Below are 17,569 nucleotides of genomic sequence, written 5' to 3'. Positions count from 1 at the left end.
GAGAGAGAGAGAGGTGGAGAATGGACCAGCATGGGGGATATATCTAGAGAGAGAGAGAGGTGGAGAATGGACCAGCATGGGGGATATATCTAGAGAGAGAGAGAGGTGGAGAATGGACCAGCATGGGGGATATATCTAGAGAGAGAGAGAGGTGGAGAATGGACCAGCATGGGGGATATATCTAGAGAGAGAGAGAGGTGGAGAATGGACCAGCATGGGGGATATATCTAGAGAGAGAGAGAGGTGGAGAATGGACCAGCATGGGGGATATATCTAGAGAGAGAGAGAGGTGGAGAATGGACCAGCATGGGGGATATATCTAGAGAGAGAGAGAGAGAGAGGTGGAGAATGGACCAGCATGGGGGATATATCTAGAGAGAGAGAGAGGTGGAGAATGGACCAGTATGGGGGATATATCTAGAGAGAGAGAGAGGTGGAGAATGGACCATCATGGGGGATATATCTAGAGAGAGAGAGAGAGGTGGAGAATGGACCAGCATGGGGGATATATCTAGAGAGAGAGAGAGGTGGAGAATGGACCAGCATGGGGGATATATCTAGAGAGAGAGAGAGGTGGAGAATGGACCAGCATGGGGGATATATCTAGAGAGAGAGAGAGGTGGAGAATGGACCAGCATGGGGGATATATCTAGAGAGAGAGAGGTGGAGAATGGACCAGTATGGGGGATATATCTAGAGAGAGAGAGAGGTGGAGAATGGACCAGCATGGGGGATATATCTAGAGAGAGAGAGAGGTGGAGAATGGACCAGCATGGGGGATATATCTAGAGAGAGAGAAGTGGAGAATGGACCAGTATGGGGGATATATCTAGAGAGAGAGAGAGGTGGAGAATGGACCAGCATGGGGGATATATCTAGTGAGAGAGAGAGGTGGAGAATGGACCAGCATGGGGGATATATCTAGAGAGAGAGAGGTGGAGAATGGACCAGCATGGGGGATATACCTAGAGAGAGAGAGAGGTGGAGAATGGACCAGCATGGGGGATATATCTAGAGAGAGAGAGGTGGAGAATGGACCAGCATGGGGGATATATCTAGAGAGAGAGAGAGGTGGAGAATGGACCAGCATGGGGGATATATCTAGAGAGAGAGAGAGGTGGAGAATGGACCAGCATGGGGGATATATCTAGAGAGAGAGAGAGGTGGAGAATGGACCAGCATGGGGGATATATCTAGAGAGAGAGAGAGGTGGAGAATGGACCAGCATGGGGGATATATCTAGAGAGAGAGAGAGGTGGAGAATGGACCAGCATGGGGGATATATCTAGAGAGAGAGAGAGGTGGAGAATGGACCAGCATGGGGGATATATCTAGAGAGAGAGAGGTGGAGAATGGACCAGCATGGGGGATATATCTAGAGAGAGAGAGAGGTGGAGAATGGACCAGCATGGGGGATATATCTAGAGAGAGAGAGGTGGAGAATGGACCAGTATGGGGGATATATCTAGAGAGAGAGAGAGGTGGAGAATGGACCAGCATGGGGGATATATCTAGAGAGAGAGAGAGGTGGAGAATGGACCAGCATGGGGGATATATCTAGAGAGAGAGAGAGGTGGAGAATGGACCAGCATGGGGGATATATCTAGAGAGAGAGAGAGGTGGAGAATGGACCAGCATGGGGGATATATCTAGAGAGAGAGAGAGGTGGAGAATGGACCAGCATGGGGGATATATCTAGAGAGAGAGAGAGGTGGAGAATGGACCAGTATGGGGGATATATCTAGAGAGAGAGAGAGGTGGAGAATGGACCAGCATGGGGGATATATCTAGAGAGAGAGAGAGGTGGAGAATGGACCAGCATGGGGGATATATCTAGAGAGAGAGAGAGGTGGAGAATGGACCAGCATGGGGGATATATCTAGAGAGAGAGAGAGGTGGAGAATGGACCAGCATGGGGGATATATCTAGAGAGAGAGAGAGAGAGAGGTGGAGAATGGACCAGCATGGGGGATATATCTAGAGAGAGAGAGAGGTGGAGAATGGACCAGCATGGGGGATATATCTAGAGAGAGAGAGAGAGGTGGAGAATGGACCAGCATGGGGGATATATCTAGAGAGAGAGAGAGGTGGAGAATGGACCAGCATGGGGGATATATCTAGAGAGAGAGAGAGGTGGAGAATGGACCAGCATGGGGGATATATCTAGAGAGAGAGAGAGGTGGAGAATGGACCAGCATGGGGGATATATCTAGAGAGAGAGAGGTGGAGAATGGACCAGCATGGGGGATATATCTAGAGAGAGAGAGAGGTGGAGAATGGACCAGCATGGGGGATATATCTAGAGAGAGAGAGGTGGAGAATGGACCAGTATGGGGGATATATCTAGAGAGAGAGAGAGGTGGAGAATGGACCAGCATGGGGGATATATCTAGAGAGAGAGAGAGGTGGAGAATGGACCAGCATGGGGGATATATCTAGAGAGAGAGAGAGGTGGAGAATGGACCAGCTTGGGGGATATATCTAGAGAGAGAGAGAGGTGGAGAATGGACCAGCATGGGGGATATATCTAGAGAGAGAGAGAGGTGGAGAATGGACCAGCATGGGGGATATATCTAGAGAGAGAGAGAGGTGGAGAATGGACCAGCATGGGGGATATATCTAGAGAGAGAGAGAGGTGGAGAATGGACCAGCATGGGGGATATATCTAGAGAGAGAGAGAGAGAGAGGTGGAGAATGGACCAGCATGGGGGATATATCTAGAGAGAGAGAGAGAGGTGCAGCAGGGAGCAGCATGGGGGATATATCTAGAGAGAGAGAGAGAGGTGCAGCAGGGAGCAGCATGGGGGATATATCTAGAGAGAGAGAGAGAGGTGCAGCAGGGAGCAGCATGGGGGCTGTCTCCAGAGAGAGAGAGAGAGAGAGAGAGAGAGAGAGGTGGAGGAGAATTAGTGACTTTGCTAGCAAGAAGGCTCAGCGCTGGGCTTTTAGTGAGTAAGGCTGAGCAAGGGCCAGTGATAACTGTTCAGTGGCTACGGATATTGGATCACTACACACATGATGCCCACAGGCTGAGAACAAGACTGAGAACAAGATATAGCTCAAAGTAATGGCTGGATTGCCATACAATTTCTTGTTTACAATCAAGACCCCAAGTGGAAGAAACCTGTTGATTTGGATGATCTCTTGACCTTTCCTCTAGCACCACCATCAGGCCTTTTCATTTCCATTTTGTTTTCCATTTTCCATTTCCACTTTTCCAGCTGCTTATTGTCTCGTTGGTATGTATACTTAGTTAAAATATCTGCTGCTGATTTTATTATTTTGTTTGTTATATCATTCTATAGATGATCATGTTAACTTATTTTAAATGAAGAGGTTAACATATATTTAAGTTATATTTCTTTTAAGTTATTCATTAATGTTAAGAGAGTTTTCCATTCAATAATTTTACCATTAAAATGACATGTAGACTGTAAAAAATTGTATTTAGCACATTTCTTATAGAGGGTATCAGTCTTGGGTCAAAGAGTGAATTCCATTGTATGCAGAATGTTGCATGCATGTCTGCACAGTGTTATGTTTTCACAGCTCACTGTCAATAAATATCCTACAGTAGATATTGGACTACAAGAGAGTTGCAAGCCTGCAAAGATAGAGTTATTTAAAGATTTGAATGGGTCCATTGGGTTCTGGAGGTGTGTGGTTACAGGTAATTGCGCAGGGTTGGTGGGTCCTGTGGTGGTGGGGCCCAATGTGTTATCGTTTCATGGGGCCCAAAATCCCTTGCGGCGCCCCTGCCCAGAAGCAAGTGGCTTTTACATAGGCTTTGAGTTTGAATTAAACCAGTTCATTTAGTAAATCTAGCCTGCTGTAATCTTTTTCAAGACATAGGCCTAATGCGTGCGCCTTATGTAAAAATAGTATTAGTTAGCTGGTCCACTATAACAACAGGTTAAAGCGTAACCAGATTCACTTGCTTTGAAGATAAAATTACTTTCAACGTGCACTAATCCCTGTCCCTGTTGCTGGAGTAGGGACTTCAACTAGATGTGGCTGCCATCTAGTGGAAAGGATTGGTAACTACACTGGGCAGCTAGTAGACTTTAATAATATATTCCATTTAGCAGATGCCTTTATTCGGAGCGACCTGGCTACATGGTAGTGGAAACAGATCATAGAAACAGGATTATAAAATACAGTTAATTACAGGGTTATTAAGGTGTTTTTACAAGATCCAATAGCAAACAAGAAGAGGATTCACAAGAAAGGCTTGTGATTGCAAGTGCTTGCCTCATGCACCAGATTAATAGACAAACAACAATAGCATACCTTAAAGGGGAAATCAGCAGTTGCTACATCCATTTTTTCCCATTAAATTAAAGATATGTAACCATTGATTCTTGAAGAATCTAACTTAAATATTCCTCTTGACCTTAGTTCAACTGTTGTACCCGATCAGAACCCAAAATATAAGGACGCAAGGTGGATGGTTGGTGGGTGGTGGAGGGGCGCGAGGTGGATTGGTGGCAGGTAGAGGTGAGAGGGGCGGATGGTTAGCGTGTAGGGGCGAGGTGAAGGGTTGGGTAGGAGAGAGGCGCGGGGTGGATGGTTGGGTAGGAGAGAGGCGCGGGGAGGATGGTTGGGTAGGAAAGAGGCGCGGGGAGGATGGTTGGGTAGGAAAGAGGCGCGGGGAGGATGGTTGGGTAGGAGAGAGGCGCGGGGTGGATGGTTGGGTAGGAGAGAGGCGTGGGGTGGATGGTTGGGTAGGAGAGAGGCATGGGGTGGATGGTTGGGTAGGAGAGAGGCGCGGGGTGGATGGTTGGGGGCTAGGGGCGAAGCGGGGTGGATGGTTGGCGGTTAGGGGCGAAGCGGGTGAATGGTTGGGTAGGAGCGAGGTGTTTTGGTTGGTGGCATTATATGACTTTCCATCTTACTTCCTCTATGGAACGTAACGAGGGCAGGCTTGCACAAACATATCCTGCTTGGTGTCTGCAGCAGCTAGGTTTCACTCACACACGCACGCATGCACACACACACACACACACAGCAATTTGATTTTGAATTTTAGGACCCATTTAGGTATAAAAAATTAAACATTGACATGTGGCCTCACTTAGCCCATAGAAACACATTGAATTACAGATTCATACACGGAAAAACACAAAATAAACCAAAAGGAAGTTTGATTTAGAGTACCTGTCCTATATTTGAGAGATATTTTGACATTTTTAAATTGACCCACAATTTAAAAAAAAATGGGGGGCACGCTAAACTACTTCCATTCATTTTTTCAACCTTCAGATGAGTCTTGTAGACCAAGACGTGTTTGTGAGAGTCTCACCTTACCATAGAGGGGTCATACTAGTTTGTAGGCCAAACCGTTAGGATGCTACAGACGTGTTCGTGATAACGAACACGATTATCGGGATGTCTCCCGGTCTGACAAACACCGCTGTAGTTCGGCCACCTTCCACCGCAGATGGGATGTCTCCTGGTCTGACAAACACTGCTGTAGCTCGGCCACCTTCCACCGCAGATGGGATGTCTCCTGGTCTGACAAACACTGCTGTAGTTCGGCCACCTTCCACCGCAGATGGGCTGTCTCATGGTCTGACAAACACCGCTGTAGCTCGGCCACCTTCCACCGCAGATGGGGTGTCTCCTGGTCTGACAAACATCGCTGTAGCTCGGCCACCTTCCACCGCAGATGGGGAGGGCCGCCATTGGCGGATACAGATATCTCTATCTTAAACAGAAGGATTCAGATGGGATTTGTTATTATTCTGCTAATTAGATTATCCAGGGGCACGATCATCAACTCTAGGGGGTTAATGGAGAGTAAAAACAATAAACAATTTATGTTAAATATGGCAATGTTATTCTCCTGTTCTCATGCCTTTTCTTCAGACTGCTGCAGTTCACTCCAAGCCCTGTTAAAGCCCCGTTCAAGCCCTTCTCAAGCCCTGTTCAAGCCCTGTTCAAGCCCTGTTCAAGCCCTGTTAAAGACCCATTCAAGCCCTGTTCAAGCCCTTCTCAAGCCCTGTTAAAGCCCCGTTCAAGCCCCGTTAAAGCCCCATTCAAGCCCTGCTCAAGCTCTGTTCAAGCCCTGTTAAAGCCCCATTCAAGCCCTGTTCAAGCCCTTCTCAAGCCCTGTTAAAGCCCCATTCAAGCCCTGCTCAAGCCCTGCTCAAGCCCTGTTACAACTAACATTTTACTCCTTGTATTTGAGACAAAGTCACACCTTGTCTGTGTGATTTAGAGAGATAATACCAAATTGTAACAGACAGATTTAGTTGTTCGTATCACATTTTAAATGTACAATCTCTGAGAAATTGACAAAAATGCCACAAGTGTTACAACCATCCCTTATAAAAGAGGATACTTATGTGGATGTATTTTCTGTTTCAATCTTAAAATAAAAAATGTAAGATGTGGTGGGAGGGGTATTTGAATGTTTTTTTTATTTTTTATTAATTAATTTTTATTTTGTTTTAGCAGGGGGTGCTGCCGCACACTCAGCATCCTACTTCCCACGGCTATGCTTGCAGCAGAAGCCAATATAACACGTTCTCTTCTCTCCCACCCCAGTGTGTTGTGCTGCTGTTAGCCTCTTGGAAAAGGAAGTGATTAAGTGCTCACTGCCCACAAAATGAGGTGGAAACTGAGCTGCACTTCCTAACCTCCTGCCCAATGTATGACCATATTAGAGAGACATATTTCCCTCAGATTACACAGATCCACAAAGAATTCGAAAACAAATCCAATTTTGATAAACTCCCATATCTACTGGGTGAAATACCACAGTGTGCCATCACAGCAGCAAGATCTGTGACCTGTTGTCACAAGAAAAGGGCAACCAGTGAAGAACAAACACCATTGTAAATACAACCCATATTTATGCTTATTTATTTTAACTTGTGTGCTTTAACCATTTGTACATTGTTACAACACTGTATATATATAATATGACATTTGTAATGTCTTTATTGTTTTGAAACTTCTGTATGTGTAATGTTTACTGTCAATTTGTGTTGTTTGTTTCACTTGGGTGTATTGTCTACCTCACTTGCTTTGGCAATGTTAACACATGTTTCCCATGCCAATAAAGCCCCTTGAATTGAATTGAATTGAATTGATTAAATAGAGAAGCTGTCTTCAGAGCATGCGCCAGAAGAGGCCTGGAGTAGAAGTTTACAGAGACGTCGCTGCTCTACATCCGGACTGGGCTGAGCGGAGGCGGTAGTAGGCAGTGACAGACAGAGACGTACGACGTAGTAAAGAACATTCTACACTGCTGTCCTGAACTACTGTTTGTTGCTGTAGTCCGGAGACAAACGGAGAGAGGAGAGGACACATGTTTTCTCTTTAGAGAAACGGAAGGAACCAACCGTGTATAGTTTCTGAAAACGTATTGGATAGATTCTAACACAGAGACCTGGTTTGAGAGAGAGATTTAAGGTCGGGTTTTCGGTGAAAGGGAAGCTATGTCGTCCGCGGTGGTAGCTGCCTCAAGAAGGCAGTCCTGTTATTTATGCGACCTGCCCCGCATGCCTTGGGCTATGATCTGGGATTTTACCGAACCAATCTGCAGGGGATGTGTCAACTACGAAGGAGCGGACCGGATCGAGTTTGTGATTGAGACAGCCCGGCAGCTGAAGCGGGCTCACGGCTTCCAGGAGGGGAGATCTCCGGGGAAACAGCAGCAGCTATCGGGGAAAGAGATCCAGTCTAACCACCACGGGTCTGGAGGAGACCCCGGATCCCGGCCTTCACTGCCCCCGGACCGCTACCCCCTCTCCACCTTGGACCGTCCGCTGCGGATGGGACCGGAGTACCAGTCTGGGAGACAGGCTAACGGCATTCCGGTACCTAATGGATTTCCTAAACCTGACGACCCACCCGAGCTCAACCGGCAGAGCCCCAACCCGCGAAGGAATACCACGGTTCCTCCTAATCTAGTTCCTCTGGTGAACGGGAACATGTCCTTGTTACACGTAGTTAACGGCAGAACCGTGTGTCCGATGGCGATGGGGCACCCGGGGTCCGGTTTGATGGCAGGTAGCCCCAACGAGCACTGCGGCGGTAAACGGTTAATTTCGGTCTCCTGCAGTGACCAGCACGAGAAGGATAAGCAGCACAGACCGGACAGCCTGACACCGGAGATAGAGAATCACAAAACCCGGGCGGATGAGTGGATGAACAAGGGGAAAACGGTCAGAGACTTGATGGCTCTCCATACCTTCGACAACCGGTTCAAGAAGGATACTGCAGCCATGCAACAGAGGGTGATGGGCTATGAGCAACAACAGAACGGAGCTGCTTCTAAATCAGGTTGGTACTGACTGACTGACTGATTGGCTGGCTGACTGACTGGCTGGCTGACTGACTGACTGATTGGCTGGCTGACTGACTGGCTGGCTGGCTGACTGGCTGGCTGACTGGCTGGCTGACTGGCTGACTGACTGGCTGACTGACTGATTGGCTGGCTGACTGACTGGCTGGCTGACTGGCTGGCTGGCTGGCTGACTGGCTGGCTGGCTGACATCTGAATGGAGCAGTACAGTAGATTATCCAGCATATTGACCCTTTGCTACATAGTCTAGAGGACATGTTCAATACAAATAAATGTTGCATTTTCTCATGACTCAAACAGACAAGTCATGCATAATATGCATATGGAGAAACTTTAATGTGAACTCTCTGCTCGGCATACCATTCAAATTAAATATATTTGTCAGATATGCATTTTTTTTAATCAACAGCAAATGATATACTAATAAATACATAATCCCAAAAGGCACTTTTTAAAAAGCATGACTTGTGTTTGTGTCATTACAAAAAACTGCTAATCTGGTGTAAATATATTTGGTTTGAAGTGTGCTAGTATGTAACACAGGGTTTAACCTGTGACATTATCTCCATATGCACGTCTAATCAGGACTTGTTGTGGGTTTGTTTGTCATGAGAAAAAAATGCAAATCTATTTCATTTGAATGGTATGCCTAATTATTTAAAACCTTTATTTAACTAGGCAAATCAGTTAACGAATTCTTATTTTCAATGACGGCCTAGGAACAGTGGGTTAACTGCCTTGTTCAGGGGCAGAACGACAGATTTGTACCTTGTCAGCTCGGGGATTTGAACTTGCAACCTTTCGGTTACTGGTCCAACGGTCTAACCACTAACCCTGCCCTACCGCCTAGCAAAGAGCTGATGTAAAATTATCTCCATATGCATAGTATGCATGACTTGCCTGAGTCATGAGAAAATGTATTTTTATTGAACTGTAAGCATGTAGTCTAGACTATGTAGCAAAGGGTACATATGCTGAATAAAGTGCATATGTTGAGTATTTCACAGGTTAAACCCTGTGTTACATACTAGCACACTTCAAACCAAATATATTTACACCAGAATAGCATTTTTGTAATGACACAAACACTCCCACAAGTCATGCTTAAAAAGTGCCTTCTGGGATTGTGTATTTATTAGTATATCATTTGCTGTTATTATTATGCATCATGCTTTTTTTCTTCTTAGTATTAATCATCATCTGTCCATGTTGTGTCTCTAACTCAGCCTTCTGCATGACCATCTGTCCATGTTGTTTCTAACTCAGCCTTCTTCATGACCATCTGTCCATGTTGTGTCTGACTCAGGCTTCTCCATGTTTAACCCTTTCCTTCCTTCAGACAGGGGAAAACACATGCGGACTATGAAGAGGAAAGCATCGCCAGAACCTGATGGGGAGAGAGAGGGAACCGCCTCCAAGCATAACGGGGAGGACAGACAGCAGTGGTTACCGGGTCCACCATCTGACCGTGACGGACATAAAATGCCCCCGGGTCCGCCACCAAGTTTCCCCTCCATTCCCCCCACCATATCCCCCCACTCACGCACCACCCCACCGGAAGCTTCGCAGAACGGCCAGTCTCCCATGGCAGCGCTGATCCTGGCGGCAGACAACGCCGGTGGTGGTGCCGGGAACAGCTCGCCCAAAGACGGTAACCAGGTCCACTCCACCACGCGCCGCAACAGCAGTAGCCCGCTCTCGCCCTCCTCCATGAACCAGAACCGCCGGCCCGCACAGGGTAAGGAGGCATCCGGTATTGTGGGGACACTTCACGCGCCAGGGGGAGGAATGATGGACCAAGGGCATCAGAGCATTCCAGACTCGTCAGTACCCGGGAGCGTACCCCTCTGCTGCACGCTCTGTGACCAGAGGTTAGAGGACACGCACTTCGTTCAGTGTCCGTCGGTACCCTCGCACAAGTTCTGCTTCCCGTGCTCGCGGGACAGCATCAAACAGCAAGGGGCCACCGGGGAGGTGTACTGTCCCAGCGGGGAGAAGTGTCCGTTGGTCGGCTCTAACGTACCGTGGGCTTTCATGCAAGGAGAAATCGGCACCATCCTTGCAGGGGACATCAAAGTAAAAAACGAAATGGACACTTGAGATTTTATTTTCTAAATATTTTGGGGAGAGAGATTGTTTTGGGGGAAAAAGACCAAATACAAGTGTATAAATATAATATAAATATTATAATGAAATACCACATACCATCCAAACAAACTAACCAACCGACTTTGTACATATTTTACCCAAACCGAGGGGACTAGTGTAGGCTATACTTTGTAAAACAGATTTTTTTAATACGTTCAGTTTCTATATTTTTGAAGATAAAGGTATGTAATTATAATAGAACTGGGCTCTCTCGGCCCCTATTTGTTGCTGTTTAACACTGTTGATTTAGGCCTACTTCTAGATGTGCGTCCCAAAAGGCACTCTGTTCCCTAAATAGGACACTACTTTTGAGCAGGGCCCCCCACAGGAACACCCACAGGCTTTGGTCAAAAGTAATGCCCTATTTAGGTAACAGGGTGCTTTTAGGGACGCAAGCTCTATCTGGTGGCTTTTCCTGTTCAAAACCTAGAATGATGATGACGCCGCTCTCCACGAGCACTTGACAGCCAACTGAAATGCTTTTATCTGTAACTTGTATGCACTTGTTTCAAAAGAATTGACAAATACAATGTGTCATCTTGTATGAAGAAGTGAGTGTCTGAGGTCTTTCTTTAAATGATAACGTTAAGAAAGAGGGATAAGAAACCACTGTCAAATGGAAACAAAGAATGAATAGGATGTTTGGGTTCTATAATCTGCAGACAACTGAAGGCTGAAGTGATGAACTAGTCTGGTATGTCAGTACACACTGCTGCCAAAATGGAGCTGCGATGCAACATGTTTTCTGTATTCTTCAGAAGGACAAACTTGTTCAGTCTAAGTTCAGATAACAAAGTAGACCTCTCTCTTTCTGACATCCTGTACCAACTACACTTATCCTCTCAGTAGACAACTCTCTCTCTCTCTCTTTCTGACATCCTGTACCAACTACACTTATCCTCTCAGTAGACATCTCTCTCTCTCTCTCTCTCTCTCTCTCTCTCTCTCTCTCTCTCTCTCTCTCTCTCTCTCTCTCTCTCTTTCTGACATCCTGTACCAACTACACTTATACTCTCAGTAGACATCTCTCTCTCTCCTCTCTCTTTGACATCCTGTTCCAACTACATAATCCTCTCAGAAGGTACTCGTTGATAATGCAGGGTTAGTGAAGAGGCGACTCCGGGATGCTGGCCTTCTAGGCAGATTCCTCTGTCCAGTGTCTGTGTTCTTTAGCCCATCTTAATCTTTTCTATTTATTGGCCAGTCTGAGATATGTATTTTTCTTTGCAACTCTGCCTAGAAGGCCAGCATCCCGGAGTCGCCTCTTCACTGTTGACGTTGAGACTGGTGTTTTGCGGGTACTATTTAATGAAGCTGGCAGTTGAGGACTTGTGAGGCGTCTGTTTCTCAAACTAGAAATTCTAATGTACTTGTCTTTTTGCTCAGTTGTGCACCGGGGCCTCCTACTCCTCTTCCTATTCTGGTTAGGGCCAGTTTGCGCTGTTCTGTGAAGGGAGTAGTACACATCGTTTTACGAGATCTTGAGTTTCTTGGCAATTTCTCGCATGGAATAGCCTTCATTTCTCAGAACAAGAATAGACTGACGAGTTTCAGAAGAAAGTTATTTGTTTCTGGCCATTTTGTGCCTATAATCGAACCCACAAATGCTGATGCTCCAGATACTCAACTAGTCTAAAGGCCAGTTTTATTGCTTCTTTAATCAGAACAGCAGTTTTCAGCTGTGCTAACATAATTGCAAAAGGGTTTTCTAATGATCAATTAGCCTTTTAAAATTATAAACTTGGATTAGTTAACACAACGTGCCATTGGAACACAGGAGTGGTGGTTGCTGATAATGGGCCTCTGTACGCCTATGTAGATATTCCATAAAAAATCTGGCATTTCCAGCTACAATAGTCATCTACAACATTAACAATGTCTACACTGTATTTATGATCAATTTGATGTAAATTAATGGACAAAAAAATGTGCTTTTCTTTCCAAAACAAGGACATTTCTAAGTGGCCTCAAACTTTTGAACGGTGGTGTACAGTGGGGCAAAAAATAATTTAGTCAGCCACCAATTTTCTGTAAGTCTTCACAAGGTTTTCACACACTTGCTGGTATTTTGGCCCATTCCAAACTTTTGAACGGTGGTATATATTCACCAGATCACATCTATTTTCTGACAACTGAATGATTAACTTGTTTATCATGATTTACCAACAGTGGTTACTGGTTACCTACGGTGGTTACTGGTTACCTACGGTGGTTACTGGTTACCTACGGTGGTTACTGGTTACCTACGGTGGTTACTGGTTACCAACGGTGGTTACTGGTTACCAACGGTGGTTACTGGTTACCTACGGTGGTTACTGGTTACCTACGGTGGTTACTGGTTACCTACGGTGGTTCCTGGTTACCTACGGTGGTTCCTGGTTACCTACGGTGGTTACTGGTTACCAACGGTGGTTACTGGTTACCAACGGTGGTTACTGGTTACCTACGGTGGTTACCTACGGTGGTTACTGGTTACCTACGGTGGTTACTGGTTACCTACGGTGGTTACTGGTTACCTACGGTGGTTACTGGTTACCTACGGTGGTTACTGGTTACCAACGGTGGTTACCTACGGTGGTTACTGGTTACCTACGGTGGTTACTGGTTACCTACGGTGGTTACTGGTTACCTACGGTGGTTACTGGTTACCTACGGTGGTTACTGGTTACCTACGGTGGTTACTGGTTACCAACGGTGGTTACTGGTTACCTACGGTGGTTACTGGTTACCTACGGTGGTTACTGGTTACCAACGGTGGTTACTGGTTACCTATGGTGGTTACTGGTTACCTACGGTGGTTACTGGTTACCTACGGTGGTTACTGGTTACCTACGGTGGTTACCTATGGTGGTTACTGGTTACCTACGGTGGTTACTGGTTACCTACGGTGGTTACCTACGGTGGTTGCTGGTTACCTACGGTGGTTACTGGTTACCTACGGTGGTTACTGGTTACCTACGGTGGTTACTGGTTACCTACGGTGGTTACTGGTTACCTACGGTGGTTACTGGTTACCAACGGTGGTTACTGGTTACCAACGGTGGTTACTGGTTACCTACGGTGGTTACTGGTTACCTACGGTGGTTACTGGTTACCTACGGTGGTTACTGGTTACCTACGGTGGTTACTGGTTACCAACGGTGGTTACTGGTTACCTACGGTGGTTACCTACGGTGGTTACTGGTTACCTACGGTGGTTACTGGTTACCTACGGTGGTTACTGGTTACCAACGGTGGTTACTGGTTACCTACGGTGGTTACTGGTTACCTACGGTGGTTACTGGTTACCTACGGTGGTTACTGGTTACCTACGGTGGTTACTGGTTACCAACGGTGGTTACTCGTTACCAATGGTGGTTACTGGTTACCTACGGTGGTTACTGGTTACCTACGGTGGTTACTGGTTACCTACGGTGGTTACTGGTTACCTATGGTGGTTACTGGTTACCTACGGTGGTTACTGGTTACCTACGGTGGTTACTGGTTACCTACGGTGGTTACCTACGGTGGTTACCTACGGTGGTTACTGGTTACCTACGGTGGTTACTGGTTACCTACGGTGGTTACTGGTTACCTACGGTGGTTACTGGTTACCTACGGTGGTTACCTATGGTGGTTACTGGTTACCTACGGTGGTTACTGGTTACCTACGGTGGTTACTGGTTACCTACGGTGGTTACTGGTTACCTACGGTGGTTACTGGTTACCAACGGTGGTTACCTATGGTGGTTACATTTGTAAACCATACATTGTGCTTCTGGAGCTCAGCTGATACATTGTATCATTGATGATGAAGACGATGACAGCCTACATTGGAATAACGACGATGATGATAGCCCACGTTGCCTCAAGGCTTTAGAATAGTGTTTGTTGCAGGGGGTCAGTCAGCCTATCAGGAGGTAAAGGCATGTTCCCTCAAGGCTTTAGAATAGTGTTTGTTGCAGGGGGTCAGTCAGCCAGCCTATCAGGAGGTAAAGGCATGTTCCCTCAAGGATTTAGAATAGTGTTTGTTGCAGGGGGTCAGCCAGCCTATCAGGAGGGTAAAGGCATGTTTCCTCAAGGCTTTAGAATAGTGTTTGTTGCAGGGGGTCAGCCAGCCAGCCTATCAGGAGGGTAAAGGCATGTTTCCTCAAGGCTTTAGAATAGAGTTTGTTGCAGGGGGTCAGTCAGCCTATCAGGAGGTAAAGGCATGTTTCCTCAAGGCTTTAGAATAGTGTTTGTTGCAGGGGGTCAGTCAGCCTATCAGGAGGTAAAGGCATGTTTCCTCAAGGCTTTAGAATAGTGTTTGTTGCAGGGGGTCAGTCAGCCTATCAGGAGGTAAAGGCATGTTTCCTCAAGGCTTTAGAATAGTGTTTGTTGCAGGGGGTCAGTCAGCCTATCAGGAGGTAAAGGCATGTTCCCTCAAGGCTTTAGAATAGTGTTTGTTGCAGGGGGTCAGCCAGTCAGCCTATCAGGAGGTAAAGGCATGTTTCCTCAAGGCTTTCGAATAGTGTTTGTTGCAGGGGGTCAGTCAGCCTATCAGGAGGTAAAGGCATGTTTCCTCAAGGCTTTAGAATAGTGTTTGTTGCAGGGGGTCAGCCAGCCAGCCTATCAGGAGGGTAAAGGCATGTTTCCTCAAGGCTTTAGAATAGAGTTTGTTGCAGGGGGTCAGTCAGCCTATCAGGAGGTAAAGGCATGTTTCCTCAAGGCTTTAGAATAGTGTTTGTTGCAGGGGGTCAGTCAGCCTATCAGGAGGTAAAGGCATGTTTCCTCAAGGCTTTAGAATAGTGTTTGTTGCAGGGGGTCAGCCAGCCTATCAGGAGGTAAAGGGATGTTTCCTCAAGGCTTTAGAATAGTGTTTGTTGTAGGGGGTCAGTCAGCCTATCAGGAGGTAAAGGCATGTTCCCTCAAGGATTTAGAATAGTGTTTGTTGCAGGGGGTCAGCCAGCCAGCCTATCAGGAGGGTAAAGGCATGTTTCCTCAAGTCTTTAGAATAGAGTTTGTTGCATGGGGTCAGTCAGCCAGCCTATCAGGAGGGTAAAGGCATGTTTCCTCAAGGCTTTAGAATAGTGTTTGTTGCAGGGGGTCAGTCAGCCTATCAGGAGGTAAAGGCATGTTTCCTCAAGGCTTTCGAATAGTGTTTGTTGCAGGGGGTCAGTCAGCCTATCAGGAGGTAAAGGCATGTTTCCTCAAGGCTTTAGAATAGTGTTTGTTGCAGGGGGTCAGCCAGCCAGCCTATCAGGAGGGTAAAGGCATGTTTCCTCAAGGCTTTAGAATAGAGTTTGTTGCAGGGGGTCAGTCAGCCTATCAGGAGGTAAAGGCATGTTTCCTCAAGGCTTTAGAATAGAGTTTGTTGCAGGGGGTCAGTCAGCCTATCAGGAGGTAAAGGCATGTTTCCTCAAGGCTTTAGAATAGTGTTTGTTGCAGGGGGTCAGTCAGCCTATCAGGAGGTAAAGGCATGTTTCCTCAAGGCTTTAGAATAGTGTTTGTTGCAGGGGGTCAGTCAGCCTATCAGGAGGTAAAGGCATGTTCCCTCAAGGATTTAGAATAGTGTTTGTTGCAGGGGGTCAGCCAGCCAGCCTATCAGGAGGGTAAAGGCATGTTTCCTCAAGTCTTTAGAATAGAGTTTGTTGCAGGGGGTCAGTCAGCCTATCAGGAGGTAAAGGCATGTTCCCTCAAGGCTTTAGAATAGTGTTTGTTGCAGGGGGTCAGTCAGCCAGCCTATCAGGAGGGTAAAGGCATGTTTCCTCAAGGCTTTAGAATAGTGTTTGTTGCAGGGGGTCAGTAAGCCTATCAGGAGGTAAAGGCATGTTCCCTCAAGGCTTTAGAATAGTGTTTGTTGCAGGGGGTCAGCCAGCCTATCAGGAGGTAAAGGCATGTTTCCTCAAGGCTTTAGAATAGTGTTTGTTGCAGGGGGTCAGCCAGTCAGCCTATCAGGAGGTAAAGACATGTTTCCTCAAGGCTTTAGAATAGTGTTTGTTGCAGGGGGTCAGTCAGCCTATCAGGAGGTAAAGGCATGTTCCCTCAAGGCTTTAGAATAGTGTTTGTTGCAGGGGGTCAGCCAGTCAGCCTATCAGGAGGTAAAGGCATGTTTCCTCAAGGCTTTAGAATAGTGTTTGTTGCAGGGGGTCAGTCAGCCAGCCTATCAGGAGGGTAAAGGCATGTTTCCTCAAGGCTTTAGAATAGTGTTTGTTGCAGGGGGTCAGTCAGCCTATCAGGAGGTAAAGGCATGTTCCCTCAAGGATTTAGAATAGTGTTTGTTGCAGGGGGTCAGCCAGCCAGCCTATCAGGAGGGTAAAGGCATGTTTCCTCAAGGCTTTAGAATAGAGTTTGTTGCAGGGGGTCAGTCAGCCAGCCTATCAGGAGGTAAAGGCATGTTTCCTCAAGGCTTTAGAATAGTGTTTGTTGCAGGGGGTCAGCCAGCCAGCCTATCAGGAGGGTAAAGGCATGTTTCCTCAAGGCTTTAGAATAGAGTTTGTTGCAGGGGGTCAGTCAGCCTATCAGGAGGTAAAGGCATGTTTCCTCAAGGCTTTAGAATAGAGTTTGTTGCAGGGGGTCAGTCAGCCTATCAGGAGGTACAGGCATGTTTCCTCAAGGCTTTAGAATAGAGTTTGTTGCAGGGGGTCAGTCAGCCTATCAGGAGGTAAAGGCATGTTTCCTCAAGGCTTTAGAATAGTGTTTGTTGCAGGGGGTCAGTCAGCCTATCAGGAGGTAAAGGCATGTTTCCTCAAGGCTTTAGAATAGTGTTTGTTGCAGGGGGTCAGCCAGCCTATCAGGAGGTAAAGGGATGTTTCCTCAAGGCTTTAGAATAGTGTTTGTTGCAGGGGGTCAGTCAGCCTATCAGGAGGTAAAGGCATGTTCCCTCAAGGATTTAGAATAGTGTTTGTTGCAGGGGGTCAGCCAGCCAGCCTATCAGGAGGGTAAAGGCATGTTTCCTCAAGTCTTTAGAATAGAGTTTGTTGCAGGGGGTCAGTCAGCCTATCAGGAGGTAAAGGCATGTTTCCTCAAGGCTTTAGAATAGAGTTTGTTGCAGGGGGTCAGTCAGCCTATCAGGCGGTAAAGGCATGTTCCCTCAAGGCTTTAGAATAGTGTTTGTTGCAGGGGGTCAGTCAGCCAGCCTATCAGGAG

The 17,569-nt window shown here is 46.7% G+C and overlaps 1 protein-coding gene across 1 annotated transcript; it reads left to right on the top strand.

The window, feature by feature from the left end:
• Positions 1–7,130: 7,130 nt before the first annotated feature.
• On the top strand, positions 7,131–11,013 carry LOC139580514 (interferon regulatory factor 2-binding protein 2-A-like). Its single transcript, XM_071409279.1, has 2 exons — positions 7,131–8,292; positions 9,654–11,013. Exons 1-2 carry the CDS (start codon positions 7,446–7,448, stop codon positions 10,412–10,414), a joined length of 1,608 nt encoding a protein of 535 aa, XP_071265380.1. The 5' UTR covers positions 7,131–7,445; the 3' UTR covers positions 10,415–11,013.
• Positions 11,014–17,569: the final 6,556 nt, after the last annotated feature.

This window comes from Salvelinus alpinus, chromosome 7 (genome assembly GCF_045679555.1).
Source record: "Salvelinus alpinus chromosome 7, SLU_Salpinus.1, whole genome shotgun sequence".
Lineage (NCBI taxonomy): Eukaryota > Metazoa > Chordata > Actinopteri > Salmoniformes > Salmonidae > Salvelinus > Salvelinus alpinus.
Note: the sequence above shows the minus strand (reverse complement) of the source record. Positions and strands in the feature narration are given on the sequence as shown.